Source organism: Acinonyx jubatus, chromosome A1, assembly GCF_027475565.1.
Source record: "Acinonyx jubatus isolate Ajub_Pintada_27869175 chromosome A1, VMU_Ajub_asm_v1.0, whole genome shotgun sequence".
In the NCBI taxonomy this organism is placed as follows: Eukaryota; Metazoa; Chordata; class Mammalia; order Carnivora; family Felidae; genus Acinonyx; species Acinonyx jubatus.
In genome coordinates, this window is record NC_069380.1 from 134,795,875 (window position 1) to 134,814,036 (window position 18,162).

Consider the following 18,162-nt stretch of genomic DNA (forward strand, 5'->3'; position numbering starts at 1 on the left):
AGTGCAAAGTATGCTTTGGTTTTTAAAGTTTCCATGTGAAAACAATTCCTCATACTTCTGCCTGTATTTCATTGGCTGAAGCAAGTCACATGATGTTGAAAAGGCTATGCTTTTGGTGGAGTCCAAAGTATAGTCCTTCCTGGAGGACTAAGCATTTGTGAATCATAACACAGTGTAACACATAACATTGCATAGTGTGTCAGAGGGAGCGGGAGCCACAGATAACCATGATGTTTGTCACAGCCTCAGATGAATGGGCATAGAGGCCTTGGGGCCTGTAAGAAAGGAGAATATGATTGAAGATCTGTGTTTTCTAGAGAAGGGTTGAAAATTAAGGGAGTATTGGGCACTGAGGAAAATTGAGGTGTTTTTTTTTTAAGTATTCCCATAATCATTATTATCTCCATAAGGTCCCCCTAAAACAGTGAATACTCTATGGCAAATGCAGCTTTAAGACATCCCCCAGTCTGCACACCTCTTCTGATTGGATTGCCTTTCCTAAGATCTTTAAACTTCTTTTGTATAGAAATAGAAGAGCTTCATTTGTCGATAATCCCATTCATAAAGTTAAACTGGATTTCCAAACAGCTGTCTTCCTGCAGTCAGTTGTTAGGAGAGGAAAACTTGACAGATGACCTTGAGCACATCTGCCATTCTCTGGGCTTCACTCTTCTCAAACTTCCACTCTAATCTCACCTTCCGGTGTAATAACTGCAGTCCGTGTGTGCTTTCCGAAAATATTAGGGGAGCTTAAGAAATGATTGCTACCCCATCCATCTCAGAGAACTTGTGAGGCTGGCTTTACAGAGAAAGTTTGATGGGAAGTGCAGAGATCTGAATGTCAATATATCGAGCTTGCAGAGCAGGAGAAGCTGGACCTGACTTAGCTGGTAATCCAAGCCAACATGATGGATCTATCGTTAAAACCAGAACCAGATTAAACTACTTCTGATGCACAGTAGAGAAATGTCAGGGCCAGAGATCACCTGAAAAATAAAGGAGAGACTCACTGAGGATCCTTCTTCCTATAAAACATACTTTTGTCCTCAGGCCCTGCCTCTTTGGATCATGCCAGATGTTATTGTTTTTCTCCTGAGGTTATAGTTTATGTCAAAAGGAATAGATTTCACTTTAGTGATTTCTCAAGGAGGCATAAAGTCCCAGAATCATGATTGTAAAAGTGACCTTAAATGCCATCTAAGCCAAGCCCTGCCCAGCACAGGAGTCACTTCTTCATGTCTGTGATCTGGGACTGTTGATCAGAAACAGGTTTTAAATTTCCCAAGATTCTTTAGGATTTGATCCTATCCCAGTTTTCTTTCCATATTGCACCATAGGGAGTGTATGGGAAAAGCACTGAAGAAGTCTGTAACAAGGATGTGGAAGCAATACCCTTCCTTTTAAAAAAAAATATAACTTATTGTCAAATTAGCTAACATATAGTGTATACAGTGTGCTCTTGGCTTCAGGAGTAGATTCTCATGATTCATTGCTTACATGCAACATCCAGTGCTCATCCCAAAAAGTGCCCTCCTCCATGCCCATCACACATTTTCCCCACTCCCCCCTCAAATCAAACCTCAGGTTGTTTTCTATATTTAAGAGTCTCTTATGGTTTGCTTCCCTCTCTGTTTGAAACTATTTTTCCCCTGCCTCCCCCCATAGTCTTCTGTTAAGTTTCTCAAATTCCACGTATGAGTGAAAACATATGATATGTCTTTCTCTGCCTGACTTATTTCACTTAGCATAATACCCTCCAGTTCCATCTACCTTGCTGAAAATGGCAGGATTTCATTCTTTCTCATTGCCAAGTAGTATTCCATTGTATATATAAACCACATCTTTATCCATTCATCAATGGATGGACATTTAGGCCCTTTTCATAATTTGGCTATTGTTGAAAGTGCTGCTATAAACATTGGGGTACATGTGCCCCTATGAATCAGCACTTCCGTATCCTTTGGATAAATTCCTAGTAGTGCTATTTCTGGGTCATAAGGTAATTCTATTTTTAATTTTTTGAGGAACCTCCACACTATTTTCCAGAGCGGCTGCACCATGCATTCCTACCAACAGTGTAAGAGGGTTTCTGCACATCCTCTCCAACATCTGTGGTTTCCTGAGTTGTTAATTTTAGCCACTCTGACTGGTGTGAGATGGTATCTCAGTGAGATTTTGATTTGTATTTCCCTGATGATGAGTGATGTTGAGCATCTTTTCATGTGTCTGTTGGCCATCTGGATATCTTCTTCTTTGGAAAAGTGTCTATTCATGTCTTCTGCCCATTTCTTCACTGGATTATTTGTTTTTCAGGTGTTGAGTTTGGTAAGTTCTCTATAGATTTTGGATACTAACGTTTTATCCGATAAGTCATTTGCAGATATCTCCTCCCATTCCATCAGTTGCCTTTTAGTTTTGTTGATTGTTTCCTTTGCAGTGCAGAAGCTTTTTATCTTGATGAGGTCCCAATAGTTCGTTTTTGCTTTTAATTCCCTTGCCTTCAGAGACGTGTTGAGTAAGAAGTTTCTGTGGCTGAGGTCAAAGAGGTTGTTGCCTGTTTTTTCCTCTAGGGTTTTGATGGTTTTCTGTCTTACATTTAGGTCTTTGATCCATTTTGAGTTTATTTTTATGGCAATACCCTTCTTCTTAGTGACAGACCAAATTTTGCACTTGGCAAAAAATCTACCATTTTGCAACTAAAATGCCCTTAATTGTTGGAGGAAATGTTGAGAGAGGCCAGAGCTTGTACCCCAGAAATCCTACTCTGAAACTGACTTCCTGTGAAACAAATTTCCCCCTCTCTGGCATACTTTTTTCTTAATATGAGGGTGATAATGGTGTTTCTAAATAGTAAATTGGCAGTGCTTTTAAACTGCTTGATGAATTATTCTGTAATAAGTGTGTAGTTGTTTGTATGGTCACCTAGTTAGTGGCTAAATATTATCTTTCATTTCATAGCACCTAACTTTCTCCTTCTCATCTGTGTATCGAGCACCATGTTAAATACTGGGACTACCAAGAGTATTCGAGGGTTTTGGTCTAGCAAGTGAGATAGACATATGATAACATAATGTAATGCATGTTGGGTGTTTTAATAAGTATTGTTTAAAGATTTATGGAAACAAATGTAAGGTGAACCTGTTGGTATGATTGCTAATGGATGAGGAAGGTGTCAGATAAGATAGGTCTTGAAACATGAGCTGTTTAGATGTTCACAGCCTGGGAAGGACATTCCAGGTGTAGAGAAGGGCATGGTCAAAGGCAGAGGTATGAACATGCAGACGTGTATGGTAGTCTATTCTAGGCACATGTTAACACTGCACTTCTTAGTCCCTTTTACGTTGGTGGAGCCATGTGACTAGTTCAGGCTAATGAGTTACAAACAAGTTAAACAGCACTTCTGGGCCAGGGCTGTTAATAGATTGTTCAAGATTACCCAGAGCTCTTCTTCCCCCGACTGCTCACCACCACCGCCCCCCCTCCCCCCCCCCCCCCCCCCCCCCCCCCCGCCCCTGAACACAACCAGCAATGTCAGACATGGTGGCTGTTTGGTCATTCTAGGTCCCTGAGACCATGATGAACATAGCACTTCATTAAACCCGATGCAGATGTGAGACGAGTGAGAAGTATATCTCTTTTTTGTCATGTCACTAAGATTTGGGAGCTGTTTGTTATAACAGCATAACCTAGTGTATTCCACTCATTTAGTGCAAAGGTAAGAAATAAGTGTGGTGTATCTGCCAAATAAAATATAAGATGCCTGACAGAACTGGTTGGAAGTGGAGGAAAAGGAGATTGGAAATATGGGCGAAGATCAAACTATGAGAAACTCTGACACCATGCTGAGAAGTTAATTTAAAAGTATAGGCAATGAAAAGCCATTGAGGGATTCAAATTACTCTCTATTAGGTCATATAGTTCATCTCTTCGGGCATCCCAGTCTACTGCTTTAGTTCTAATCCTACACTTCTTACAAGTTTAGGAGTTCTGAATCCAGAAAAATTAGAGGAGAAGATGGGATACCTCTGGCAGAGGGAGTGTAGGTTAGGTGTGCCATTCTTTCTGCTGCACTCCAGGTGTGTGGTGCAAAAGAAACCTGAGAAAGGTTTCTTTGTCCTGGAACAAGTATCCTTTCATTACTGATACCTCCCTATATCTGACACGGGCTACTTCTCTTAGACTAGACCTCTTAGGTAACAAAGCTTGCTTTTAGTGTTAGTATTTAAAAAATGGAAACCTTTGGGTTCATCTATGCTTCTTGTTCATTTTGGATACAAATTTAGAATGATCTATTGCTACTCTTAATTTCCTTTTTCTGCTCTGCTGTTCCTTTCCAGTGCTGTTTCCCCATCTTTTACATTCTCTATGTATCCTACCCTCCAACATCCGAGATCATTCAGTTTCCCCAGATGTCCTTGACTCCATGACTATGTGTACATTGCCTATTTACCCCCAAGGCCCCAGAGTGGGATGTTAGTTATTGTGGAAATTCTACACACCCTCTTAAGACCCAGAAACTCCTATGCTATTTTTTTTTTTCATGAAACTTCCCCTCTCTAGTGGGAATTGATCTCTGAGTTCTTGGGGCTTTCCTTTCTCTAGTAGGACCCTGACCTCAATGAGATGTTACATTATGGGTATTTATGGATATGATCAGACCCAGAGATCAAGGGCAAGAATTGTTCTTGTTTAGTCCTCATAGTGTACTTAGCAGTGCTGTGAACATATTGAACATTGATATTTGAAAAAAATTGGTAGCCTTGCAAACCATAAGAGACTCTTAAAAACTGAGAATAAACTGAGGGTTGATGGGGGGGGGAGAGGGAGGGGAAAGTGGATGATGGGCATTGAGGAGGGCACCTGTTGGGATGAGCCCTGGGTATTGTATGGAAACCAATCTGACAATAAATTTCATATTAGAAAGTAAGAAAAATAAAAAAAAAATAAAAAATTGGAAGCCTTGAAATTGACAGTTTTTAAATTGAAATCTTTGAAAAAATAATGGAAAGCTTTGTCTTATTTCTCTACTTTATTCCTTCTGAGGCTGTCTCTAAAATACATAGTCTTTCATATGTCTCCAGCACCTCCCAGTTTAGCATCAACTCCAAGTGTGCTTCATTTGCAGATTGTTTTCTTCTATATAGTGATAACGATGTTTCATTAGAACAGAATGACATCAGTTCCTTTGGAAGGCTTTGGATTGAAAGTCAGTAAATACAAGATGAATGTCAATGGAAACTCATTTCTCTTCTGGAGATAGGGAAGGTGGGGGAGCAGATAATGTAGAAGTGAAAAGTGTGCCACCCATGAGATTATAAATGTGTACCAAAGAGAACAGAGTGATGTTTAACCTGGAGGAAAGTGCAGTGAACATAAGTAAAGAGAAACACTTTTAAATACAAATATCTAAGAGGTCAGTGAAACTGAGGATTTTTTTAATTCCAATATAATTAATATACAGTGTTATATTAGTTTCAGAGGTACAGTGTAGTGATTCAACAACTCTATACATCACTCAATGTTTATTGTGATAAGTGTACTTTCATTGCCCTTCACCTATTTTATGTACCCCACCCACTCACCTCCCTTTGTTCTCTGTAGTTAACAGTCTGTTTTGGGGTTTGTCTCTTTTTTCCTTCCCCCCCTTAAATTCCACATATGAGTGAAATCATACAGTATTTGGCTTTCTCTGACTGACCTATTTCACCTAGGTTTATACTCTCTAGACCCATCTATGTTGTTCCAAATGACAAGAACTTATTCTTTTTTTATGGCTGAGTGTGTGTATCACATCTTCTTTAACCATTCATCCATTTTTTTTTAATTTATTTATTTTGAGAGAGAGAAAGCAAGAGAAAGAAAGGAGGGGCAGAGAGAGAGAGAGAGAGAGAGAGAGAGAGAGAGAGAGAGAGAAAGAATTCCAAGCAGGCTCCACATTGTCAGTGCAGAGCCTGACATGGGACTTGATCCCACAAACCATGAGATGGCAACCTGAGCCAAAATCAAGAGTCGAATGCCCAACCAACTGAACCACCCAGGTGCTCTTCCATTCATCTATTGATAGACACTTGGGCTTTTTCATAATTTGGCTATTGTAAATAATGCTGCAATAAACATAGGGGTGCTTGTATCTTTTTGAATTAATGTTTTTGTATTCTTTGTGTAAATACCCGGTAGTGGAATTACTGGATCATATAGTAGTTCTATTTTTATTTTTTTTGGGGGGGGCAGATAAGGGTTTGCTTTATTGAATAACTGACCTATGTAATTGGTGAGGCCACTGTATACAGACAAAAGAGAGGAAGCTTTATTTCTTTGTCTCTTGCTCCTTGGACAGAGTCTGATGATTTCCTCCTTCTTGGCTTGGAGGTGCTCTTCACAGACTTTGTGTGCTTCCTTGGTCCTTGATCTGTGGACCTTTTTCAGCAGAAGCCTTTTCAGCAGAAGCTTTTTGAGAGCCTTGTCTGCCTTCAGCTTGTGGATGTGTTCCATGAGAATCCGCCTGTTTTTGAACAGGTTGCCCTTGACTTTCAGGTACAGGCTATGACACATGTGGCAGTCAGTCTTCTCAGAGTCATGGTGTCTGCTGAGCAACTGGCACAGAATTCTCATTCTCCTCATCCAGGTCACCTTCTCAGGCATTCGAGCCTTGGCAGTACCTTTTCTCTTACTAATGCCCATATGCCTACCTTTCTGGCAGGCCAAGGTATTTTTCTGGTACTGATCCTGGGAATGGACAGTACAGGCTTCTGGATGACCAGCCCATCCTTGATCAGTTTCTGGATGTACTAATGGGAGTTGGCACTGGTGATTTCCTTAGACTCATTGGGGTCCAACGAGGCCTTTTTTGCCACAGTGGAGGACCTTGGAGGCAAGCCTCTTTTGAAGCCTGAACATACTTATGGCTGCCACCGTGGCAGTAAAAGGAAAGTATTTTTAACTTTTTGAGGAGCCTCCCTATTGTGTTCTACAGTGGCTGCACCAGTTTGCATTCCCACAGCAAGAGGCTTCCTTTTTCTCCACATTCTTCCCCACACTTGTAGTTTCCTGTGTTTTTGATTTTAGCCATTCTGGCAGATGTGAGGTGGTATCTCATTGTGGTTTTGATTTGTGTTTCCCTGGTGATTAGTAATGTTGAGCATCTTTTCATGCATTTGTTGGTGATCTGTGTTTCTTCTTTGGAGAAATGTCTGTTCATGTCTTCTGCTCATTTTTAAATTGGATTCTTTGTTTTTTGGGCATTGAATTGTATCAGTTCTTTCTGTATTTTGGATACTAACCCTTTATCAGATATGTCATTTGTAAATATCTTCTCCTATTCATTAGATTGTCTTTTAGTTTTATTGATTATTTCCTTCACTGTGAAGAATTTTTTATTTTGATGGAGTTCCAATGTTTATTTTTGCTTTTGTCTTCCTGGCCCAAACTGAGGAAGTTTACTGTTGAACAAGACTTGTTTGGCAGAAGGATGGAGAGGGGGTTAATGGATAACAAAGTAGTTTGGTATTTGAGCAATATGACAATCCAAAAGGCCAAGTGTTATTCTGGGCCATACTGGAAAATAAATTACTCAAAATTTGAAGGAGGGAGTGAGAGAGAAATAGGAAGCCTGCTTTATCTTAGGAGGAGTGGTTAAGAGAGGTTTGTCCATAGTAAATCAGTAAATTGTGTCTGTCCACAACATGAGAGAAATTACTGCATTGGGAATATCCCCATCTTTGCAGAAGGATGGACTAAAACCTTACTTTCTTTCTGGAGATCCCTTCATTACTGGAGATCCCTTTTGCAATGAGTGCCAATATGTCTCTGTAAGGTTTAAACAGTAAAATGTGCTGTCACTGAAGTTTTATTGTGTAGGATCTAAAGGTATGTTTAAGAGGCAGACCTGGGGTAGGTATTAGATTAATTTTCAAGTTAGATTTATCCCAAAGAAAAATACTTTGATGCTGTTGATGTGTGTGCTACTCATCAGGAGAGATAGTATTTCTTGAATTGCTTCCCAGGGTGCATTTGAATAGCAATTAAATACTTGATAAATGAAATAACAGACACATATTTTGTATTAATTATCCCAGTGACCCACATCACATGGCAAGCAATAAATCTGTGGGAGCATAAATTGGTGGATACTTTAGATTGGCTGGTCAAGGACATTTAAACCGAGATTTAAATTACAAGAAGTATTCGACTATTTAGAAACACAGGAAGACCTTTCCAGGTAAGGTAAGGGCAAAAGCTTCAAAATGGGAATGAGCTTGACCTGTTAGAGGACCACAGAGAAGGCCACTGGGGCTGGAGTGGAGGGGCCTGGGGCAGAGTGGTAGGACATGAAATTGGAGAGAGGTACAGATCATGTAGTACTTTGTAAGTCAGGATGAGGAATTTAGATTCAGTGCTTAGTAAGATGGGAAGCCATCAGTGCATATTAAGGGTAAAAACACTCTGCCTGGTTGTCAGTTATGGATTAGAGGAAGGCAAGAGAAGATGGGGTGGAGTTGGAGGAAGGCAAGATGTAGGTTGGGGCAATTGTCCAGAACTGGGGTGGTAGTAATGGGGTTGGAGAAAAGTGAATGGGGTTAGGAGCAGTTGAAAGAAAGATGACGTGGTGAAAGAACCCAGGTGGTCAGGCAGGGTTCAGCCTGCCTGAGTGATAAGCCTCTAGGTCTAAGTAGGGAAAACGTCACCTCTCCTACAGAAACTTTGATTTGTATTCAGGCCATAAGGACCCCCCACCTTTCAAAAACCAATCTTCCCAGGTCACTAGGGACCTGGCTCATCATTGACTTCTGATCTCTAGAGATATTTCCATAATCAGGGAGTTGCATTTTTCATCCCCTTTGCTTTCTTTCTAGACAGGCTTCTTAGATATCACAAGTGGGTAGTGGGTAAGAGGGGTTATGAGGATGGTGAGTTTGCCCAAAGGAAAAACTGACTACTGCACACAACCACTTACCTGGGTAGCCTCATAGTTTAAAAGAAAGAGGCAGGGAGGCTTAGTGCTTATTGTGTTAAGGGCCAGGGATTTTACATACCTATTCTCATTCCTCCTTTTGATAACTTTGTAAGGTGCATTTTTAAATTCCAGTTGTATGAAAGAGAGAGAGAGAGAAAGAGAGAGGCTCAGATAGATTCTTTATTTTGCCTAAAGTCACACAGCTTGTAAGCAGCGGGGCCAGGACCAGAATCAGAATGGGGCTCTCTCTGTACCCTCCACACTGCCCCTGAATTGAGGTTAGTCTGTCTTCCTTCTTTTCTCATTACCACGTAGATTCTGTGAACTCATCCTGGGGAAGGCCATGATTTCTCTTTGTTATATGTACTATGTTTGCCTCCCCTACCTGGCATCAGTGTCTAGTAAAATGCTCAGCAAACATGCCTGCATGGAGGCAACACCTCCTGCTTGCTGCCACAGGCTGGGGTGAGAGGCGAAGCAGGGCTGGTGAGGTGGATTGCTTTGCCACTGCTGCTAGGGATGGGGAGCGACTCTGCAGCCTGTGCCTTGCCTCCAAGGCATTTTCCATTTCCTGGCCCCCTCCTCCTCCCCATCCCTCAGCTTTCGCCCCTCCGCCCCTCCATTTCAGCTCTGGCCCCTAGGGGAGCGTCCCTTGCCGCGGGGCTGACAGCACTTAGGGGTGCGGGGTCCCTGTTGTCTGTGCGCACAGCTTCGTTCACGGGTGCCTGGTGTCCAGCGGGCATTGATGTCAGGCGGTGGCGGAGCGCTGCCTACAGACGGTTGACCTGGACCCTCCTCCACACTCACTTCCTTCGTCGCCCCCTCCCTCTTCCCTGTACTCGGGCTCTGGCTCTCTATAAAAGGCGGGAGCGTGGGGTGCCACAGCAGCGCCGAGTTTCAGCACCATGGAGAGCCCCCGTCTCCGGCCGCTGACCGTCTTGGGTGCCGCCCTGCTTTTTCTGCTACCGCTGTTGGGTGCCCGAGCCCAGGAGGATGCTGAGCTCCAGCCCCGAGCCCTGGACATCTACTCCGCCGTGGAGGATACCTCCCATGAGAAGGAGCTGGTGGGTATCTCCCGGATCCCCCTTGGTTGCCCCCCAGTCCCTCTGTACACGCGTCCGTCCTCCCTCCCTCCCTCCCCCACTTCCCAGAGTCCGGGTGCGCTGGGATGAGCGCGGAGATGAGCGCAAAGGCAGCGCTCCCGCTGCCATTTGAAAATCGTCTGGAGCCCCACTGCCTGCGGGCAGTTTATAGAGCGAATCCCTTGTCCCGGGCCCTTGGAGCAACAGGAGCCTCAGCAGCTAAGGGACTTGTGGTCAGTACAAGAGACCGTGCTCGCTAAGTTACTACCCCTGCACCTTCCCTTTCTGTCCTTGGAGTCCTGCGGCGGAGTGTGTGTGTGGTTCTGGGGCTTCTTGTAACTAGGACTGGAGGGGAAGTGAGCACCCGAGCTGGGCTTGCAGCCAAGGCGGCAACTTCGGCTCCGGGGTGGGGGCGGTGTGTTGCAGATCGAAGCGCTACAGGAAGTCCTGAAGAAGCTCAAGACTAAAAGTATTCCGATCTATGAGAAGAAGTATGGCCAAGTCCCCATGGTAAGGCTTTGGGGTTCCCCTTCCCCATGTTTTTCCAGGAGGAAATTTACCACCTTGAGTCTTATAGGTGACCTTTTCCCCAGGATGTGGTAACTATCAGTTTGTTCTCTATAGTTAACATTCTGTTTTGGGGTTTGTCTCTTTTTTCTTTGTTTTGTTTCTTAAATTCCACATATGAGTGAAATCATACAGTATTTGGCTTTCTCTGACTGCCCTATTTCACTTAGCTTTATACTCTCTAGATCCATCTAGGTTTGCAGGTAATAGGTTTGCAGAAGTCTGTAGGCTTCCCTTTGTTTTACATCCCCAAACGTGGTCCTTGGCCTCTAAGGCCATTTCAGAAGACCCAATAGCTTGTGCCAGGAATCAGCTCTTGGGTGTCTGTATGGAAAGGAGCATTTCTTGAGGATGAGTTTTTTTTTTTTTTCAACTCATGAAGAATTCTGTGAATTGGAAGAGCCCTTAAATCTATTCAGATCTTGTTCCTCCAATTTTCTTCTTGCCTTCTGGAGCACTGCCAATTTTTTTGATCTGTGTTTTAAGGTCAAAATTCTTGATTCCCGGCTCGTCACTTTCCTTGAGGGAACACACACATGCATGTGTTCGTTCTCTCTCTCTCTCTGTCTCTGTCTGTCTGTCTCTCTCTCTCCCTCACACACACACACACACACACACACACACACACACACACACACACACACCTTCCTTGGGATGAGGAGGTTGAAAGCAGGGAGTAGAGACTGTGAGAAATAGGTCTATTGTTGATTTCTTACAAAAAAGTCTGATTTTCTTTCTTTTGGATAAACTATCAAAGGAGCCAGAAAATGTGGCCCCCACCCAAAAAAGGTGAAATAAAGTAGGAAGGGTTCGATAATTTCCTTTTATGTTCTCTCACTGACATTATAAGCACAAGGCTCTCTGTGTTTCAGGCCTGACTATACTTGGACCTCTGGGGATGGTGATAGGTTCCACCTATCCCTCCCAGGAGTCAGAAATTGTGTTGATGGGGAGATGCGGCCATTGGGAGCCTGGGTTTGCATATGTGGGAAGACTGCACCTTGTGTTGTTCGCAGTGCCACGCTGGGGAGCGGTGCGCAGTGCGAAAAGGAGCACGGATTGGGAAGCTTTGCGACTGTCCCCGAGGAACCACCTGCAATTCCTTCCTCTTGAAGTGCTTATGAGGCTTCCACCCTCCTCCATAAATCCCCACTGCCTCTGCCTCCCTTGAGAGGACCACACTTTCATCTCTGGAGTTCGGCTTTAGCAACAAAGTTTGTGTTTCCCTCTGAGAGTTAAAGGGGCTCTTGTCCTGCTGTTCCCAAATAAAAGAATACATTAAATGTTACCGTGTGAAGGATAACGCCTTGTACGGTGTTGATACATGTGCAAAGTATTCTTATTCATCTGACAAACTCTTACCCATCTTTGTGTAGAGAAGGGCAACTTTGCTTTGAAAACTGTATTTTTGTATGTGGTGTGGCAGGATGAACATTAGATTTAGTTAATCTTGGTAGGCGACATCACAACCTGGAAAATAATCCCAAATGACACAAATTGCAGCATGTACAATTATACATAATGAAGTGTTTTTAATAATTGCTCTTACTGCATCATTGTTTCTATGTTGTAAGTAATGTAAGTGAGAATGGTGGAATTAATCATGCTATTGTTTTCAAAGAGATGGATTTTAGAAATAGCAGTCTATTGGGAGAATAGTACCTTGGCTCCAAGGAGTTTTGATCATTAATTGGGAGTTTGCCACACAAACTTTGGTGTACTCTCTTTTTCTTTGATTGCAGTGGTGTGTGTGGGAGGGCTGGGGTGGTGGTGATGGTGGTGTTGGTGGTGTGTGTGTGTGTGTGTTTGTGTTAATTGGAGATGGTTGGGATTGAGCTGATGTGACATTGTTTATTAAAACCTTTAGTAGACTCCTTAATTTTCACATAAGACCAATAAAAGATCAATTGTTTCAGACTTTAGCCTCATTAAATGCAGTTTGAAAAATTGGGACTTTTGTTTTGGTTATTCTTTTATTAGTAAATAGTCATTGATAAAAAATGGATTATTTAGGGCTTGTTGTTTATCCAAAGGAAGGGAAATAGCTGTATTAGGTACTTTAAGGGTGTGAGACCTAATCATTCCCACTGTTTAATATATAAACTTGGAAAAATTATCTGTTCAAAGGAAAATTAGCCATTTTAGTAACTAGTTTTGAAGGGGAACAAATGAAAACTGATAGGGGGTAGATTCAACCCAAGAAACATAAAAATCTTAAAGGTAAAGGTTAGTAGCCTTTAAATGTTTTTGAGCACTTACCCAAGGTCACATTTCTGAGGGTTTAAACCAGAGTAAACAACATTTAAGAAGGAACATCAAGAGAAAAACAGGTACTTACAGTTTCCCAATGCAAACTCAAGAGGCTGCTGCATAATATAAGCATTAAAAAAGAACATCCCTCCACTGCTTCCTGGGGAGATAGAGTATGCTGATAGGAAATATTCTCATACACAATTGCTATTGGCAGTATTCTTATTCTTACTATTACCATGGCTCATTCCCTTAGTAATCTTGCAAGATAAATATTATTACCATTTTTCAGAGGAGGAAGTAGAGGCTAAGAGAGATGATGGAAGTCATGTTGATCAGATCACATAATCCTAAATTGTGATTTCACCTCTACTCCCTTTGACTCCCAAGATTTTTTCGCCTTTTCCTTCCATGTCACTCTGGGCAATTGAACAGGTTGTTTAGACTCCCACATTCCCCAGAAGCACTTCTTTAATAGAAATGAACTCCCTGGGGTGCCAATGTATTCTGGGGGGGGGGTCACATTGCGATTTGAATTCCTATATGACAGGCTTAGTTGCGACTGAAATGTGTTACATTTTAATCTTGAAAAACTGCCTAGAGTTCTTTAATGGTTTAATTGTCTGCTGCTTTTCCAGAAAATATTTAAGATAAAATCCTGACCACCTTCTTGAGTCCCTCAACTGTTCCCATTTGTGTCACTTTTAAATAAGATCAGGAAATTGCTTTAATCATTGATTAGTACACAGGCAATATCCCTGGGGATAATACTGAGAAGTGCTTCTGATTACAGTTTGGAATGTTTTCCCAAAAGGAAGAGCTGCTGGAGGATTTTGTTGTTCAAAGACAGTAATAAGAACTCTGCTCCAAACCCCTTTAACTCCTTCACCCCTACTTCTAGGTCACCCTTTTCTTTCTTGTTTAATTTGACTGAAGGATATGGACTTATGGGGAACTGGTGATGAGGAATCTGTGGGCTGGGTATTAAAGGCTTCTTCCAAAAGTTTTGTCTGGGGATCCAAGTTTTAAAGTCATGGTGGTAATGACATTCTCTACTAATAGTGAAAACATTTAATCTGATGTGGCTTGGTAGTGGTAACCTTGCCTTTTCATTTAATCAGTATTAGACTGCCTCTTCAAATAGAATGCCTTAGTGTGTTTAATGACTGAAGGTCTCTGTGGTAGAGGATAAAAATGTTAAATATCGAAAAAAGTTTAATGAGAAAAGTAGTTATCCATGTGTAGTCACCCTTGTATGAGCCCCAGAGATATTCTAAGATTGGCTGAAGGATCAGGGGTCTGAGAGTTGACAGGCATCTATAGCTAAAAATCCAGAGAATATTACAGGCATAAGAGCAGTGTTTCTAGAGCAGTGGTTCTCACAGGGTTTAGAGGTGATGAGTGAAAATTAACCAGAGGAATTTTCTCAACTACACACAACCACTACCCCTCCTACAGTAATTGCTGATGTTACACTCCTCACCCTATGACAGAATCTGGAGGCCTGTGAGGGACACATGTTGTACCTAGGTACCCACATCCCCCTTCCAATCCTGATAATGGTACATCTGATTGTGGATATTGACAAAGATTCTTTCTTGATCAGACTTGAGTCAGGCTCCTGAAACTTCTTCTGGGCCTATCTGTGCACTTCCTTATAAAATCCAGTTTTAGCAAGAACCCTGCTAAATCAATTTACCAAGAGTCCCCATCCTTCTCATTTTCCACCATTCTTTAGGGGATGTCTGAGCACTCTGGCCTGTCTTGAGTGAAGATCATGTCCAGTCGTGTAACTGGAATTCCTTGACCCCTGATGTTTCCCATTGGTAACTTCCCATCCACTGACTCACTCCCCTACTTCTTACTTGCTCATTTAATGTTAGGAATTGAGCCCTGTACTGTACTTTCTTTCCCCTATTGTGGTAGTCTTGAACAAAATCTATTTATATGGCTTTAACTCCTGTCCAACTGTGGTTTTTCTTTGACAGGGAAGTATAGTTAGGGAAGACTATTTAGGAATGCGTGGTTTAAATAAGGTTCTCAGGTGGTTCTGCTGAGTGTCCAACATTAGAACCACTGCAATGCTGAGCTAGTTGTTTATATATAGTCCCATTCATTCTGTACTTTTTTGAGTGCCTTCCATGTGCTGGGTATTTAGAACACAATGATAAACAAGATAGACAGAATCCTTGTTCTTAGGGGGTCTACAATCAAGTGATTTATGATCTTTTGTGAGAATAGATAATAAGAAACAAATAAAAATGATAAGCCATGATAAATTCTTTGAAATTTTTATCTCTGAATTTATGTTGACATGATTGAGGCCATGGGTTCTTAGAAAATGAAGAGCAGATAAGAAGAGGTCCAAGTGGCTTTCCCTGTAAATAGGTTTTTGGGTCCCTTCAGGTGGAATTCACAGATGTTTGTAGATTAGGAGTATCTCAGGGGAAATCAAGACTGAGCATAAGGAGGGTGGTGGTTCTGGTGTCAGCATTCAATATTCTTCATGGGTGGATGGATAGATGGATGATGGATGGATGGATGGATGGATGGATGGATGGATGGATAAACATAATTCTTTCTTGCCTGGCTAATGTGTGTTTATAATTTGTTTCCCTTGCCTTTGTAGATGTAGCTACTCTAGTCTTGAGGGTCTATCAGCACAACTATTTTGGCTTAAGAATAGTTTATTAAATAGTTCTAACTGGTGTTCCCTGAATTACTGAGAAGAGGAATCAGCAACAAGAAGGAGGTTAAACCTTTAGAAAAAAGAAGAGGTAATGGATGAAGTGAGGTTCTTGTCAAGGATGAGAAGGTGGGATTCAGAGCCAGGAAAAAGATAGCTTTGGGAAGGAAGGAGAAGGCAAGAGAGCACATGATATGTAAAGATATAGGGGACTTTATACATGTTTTGGCAGGACGTCGGGGGTAGTTATTTCATGGCTTCTGTTTTCCAAGGGAAGTAGGATATAAATTCATCTGCTGAGAAGAATGTTAAACAAATTATCTATTTACTAATTATATATACACAGTGTACAAATTGATGATAGGCAAACTCTACTAGAATGTGACAGAGTCACCATAGGAAGTGATATGTTAAGGACTACAAAGAGAGGAAGATGAATTTAGGAGGCACAGTGGTGAATTATTAAGGCCTGTAGACAAACATGATATTTGAGTGTTATTTGAAGAATGTGTAATATTTTAAAATGGGAAGATGGGGAAAATTTTGTTTAAGGTGTAGGAAATAGTGTGACTGAAAGTGCACAAGGAAAAGAATGCAGTTAGAAATAACCTGAGTGCTGAGTCCATGGGGTGTAAAATGGTGAACAAGGAGATAAGGGGTTGGTATGATTGTGGGTGAAGAGGCCAAGGCTTTATTCCTGATGGCTCTAGGGTATAATCAGAGCTGTGCCCTAGGAAGCTCATTCTGATACTCCACTAAAGGAGGAACCAGAAAGGGGAACATTGTACAGAAAGAGCAGGCAGGAATACACTGCAGCGGTCCAGAGAAGAAGTGATGAAGGCCTGGATGGATAAGGGTAATGTGGATGGACAGGAGGAATGCAGGAGACATTGTCCCGGAAGAGTCTGAAGCAGTAGTTTTCCCAAACTCTTCTTGTGCATGATGGTGTTTCCCCTCAACTGTGGTAAAATGGTCTGGAGGCAGAGAAACCAAAGCTAAATATATCCAATTTGATCTAATTCCCGGTTCAGCATACCTACATTTTAAGAGCCTACCTATGTGTGTCTATTGAAGTACAATTAATATATAATAAAATTCATTTTTTTCAAGCATATACTCTTTACATTTTCAGTGCTAAAATTATAGTGGAAATGGGTGGCAGCTGTTTTCCTAATGTTTCCATTAACAAAATGAAATGAGGCATTTCTGTTTTGAGATGTTAGAACTTTGGGGGAAACTTGACTGGCCTGGAAAATCTAAAGGTGTGGAAACTATTGAACTCAGGGCAATTTATGAAACTGGTGTCTGACCGGCTGGGAGGATGGTATATACCAGAGAAAGGGAACAGGCACAGAGGCTTGCAGGGGGGAGGCTGAGGTTTTGAATATATAAGGGACCTGGAGCTTCTCTAGGTTTTCCTAGATTCCAGTCCAGAGGTGGCTTCACCAGAGGGAGGCAAGCACAGGACAGCACTGCAGTGGAAGCGGGACGCCTGGTTTCCTGTCAAGGCTCAGCCACTCATTAGCTGTGTAACCTTGGGCAATTTGTGCAATCTTGCAGACATGCAAGACACCGAAGAGGCCCTTTCCAGTTGAAATATTTCAACTGACTTCATTCTACATTATTTGATCATACCTAACATTCTGTGTTTGAGCAACTGGGAAATAAAGCATAATGCTCCAGCCCAAGTTGATTTTGGCTTTACGTGAACTGCAGGCTTTAACAAGAAAGAATAAACCTAAAATCACCTCAATTTTTAAAAGTGTGGATTTCTTGGGGCTCCTGGGTGGCTCATGGATCAGTCCGTTAAGCATCCAACTTCGGTTCAGGTCATGATCTCGTAGTTCGTGGGTTCGAGCCCCTGTTTGGCTCTGTGCTGACAGCTCGGAGCCTGATGCTGCTTCGGATTCTGTGTCTCTGTCTCTCTCTGGCCCTCCTCTGCTTGTGCTCTGTCTCTGTCTCTCAATAATAAATAAACATTAAAAAAATTAAGTTTCGATTTCTTAAACACTAAACAATCTTGTGGAGGACCCTAAGCATTTGGAATTTGAAGATAATTGCTTTAAAATTACATACATACATATTATACATACAAATTTTATTTATATATGAGAGTTGTATTTAAATTATAAATTATATAATTATAATTGTATGACTATGTATAGTTATAATAATACATTATTGTAAATTATAATGTATACTATATTATTAGTAAATAATACTAATATTAAATATATAAATTATATAGTTATATATTTTAGTAACTATATATAATTATATATGTAATATATAACTATATATATTACATATATAATGTATAGTATATATAATTAAATATAGTGTATGATATATGATTATATATCATATATAATTTTAAAATTATGTGTATATATAATATATTTGAAACATATTTCAATAAATTTTTAAATATATAAATATAAAATATAAATATAAAATATAAATAAATATAATTACATTATAAATTATATGTATATAATTTATATACATTAGTTGCTTCCACACACAGTATAGTTTGCTTCCTTTTGTATTCTCATTTTTCAATTTTTTTTTGGTGGTTAGGACCCAGCTGGGGCTTTCCAAAGAGGAACACATATGCAGGCTTC

At 41.1% G+C, this 18,162-nt stretch overlaps 1 protein-coding gene and 1 pseudogene across 1 annotated transcript; one reads left to right on the forward strand and one right to left on the reverse strand.

The window, feature by feature from the left end:
• Positions 1–6,307: 6,307 nt before the first annotated feature.
• On the reverse strand, positions 6,308–7,079 carry LOC106977063 (60S ribosomal protein L19-like; annotated as a pseudogene).
• A 2,036-nt stretch (positions 7,080–9,115) lies between these two features.
• CARTPT (CART prepropeptide) lies at positions 9,116–12,207 on the forward strand. The gene is made up of 3 exons (XM_015074556.3): positions 9,116–10,017; positions 10,462–10,545; positions 11,619–12,207. The coding sequence occupies exons 1-3, from the start codon at positions 9,859–9,861 to the stop codon at positions 11,724–11,726; spliced, it is 351 nt and encodes a 116-aa protein (XP_014930042.2). The 5' UTR covers positions 9,116–9,858; the 3' UTR covers positions 11,727–12,207.
• The last annotated feature ends 5,955 nt before the right edge of the window (positions 12,208–18,162 follow it).

Coding starts and splice junctions, on each gene's coding strand:
- CARTPT (XM_015074556.3), top strand. CDS start 9,859: ATGGAGAGCCCCCGTCTCCGGCCGCTGACCGTCTTGGGTGCCGCCCTG. Junction 10,018..10,461: donor CCTCCCATGAGAAGGAGCTG/GTGGGTATCTCC, acceptor GGTGTGTTGCAG/ATCGAAGCGCTACAGGAAGT. Junction 10,546..11,618: donor AGTATGGCCAAGTCCCCATG/GTAAGGCTTTGG, acceptor TGTTGTTCGCAG/TGCCACGCTGGGGAGCGGTG.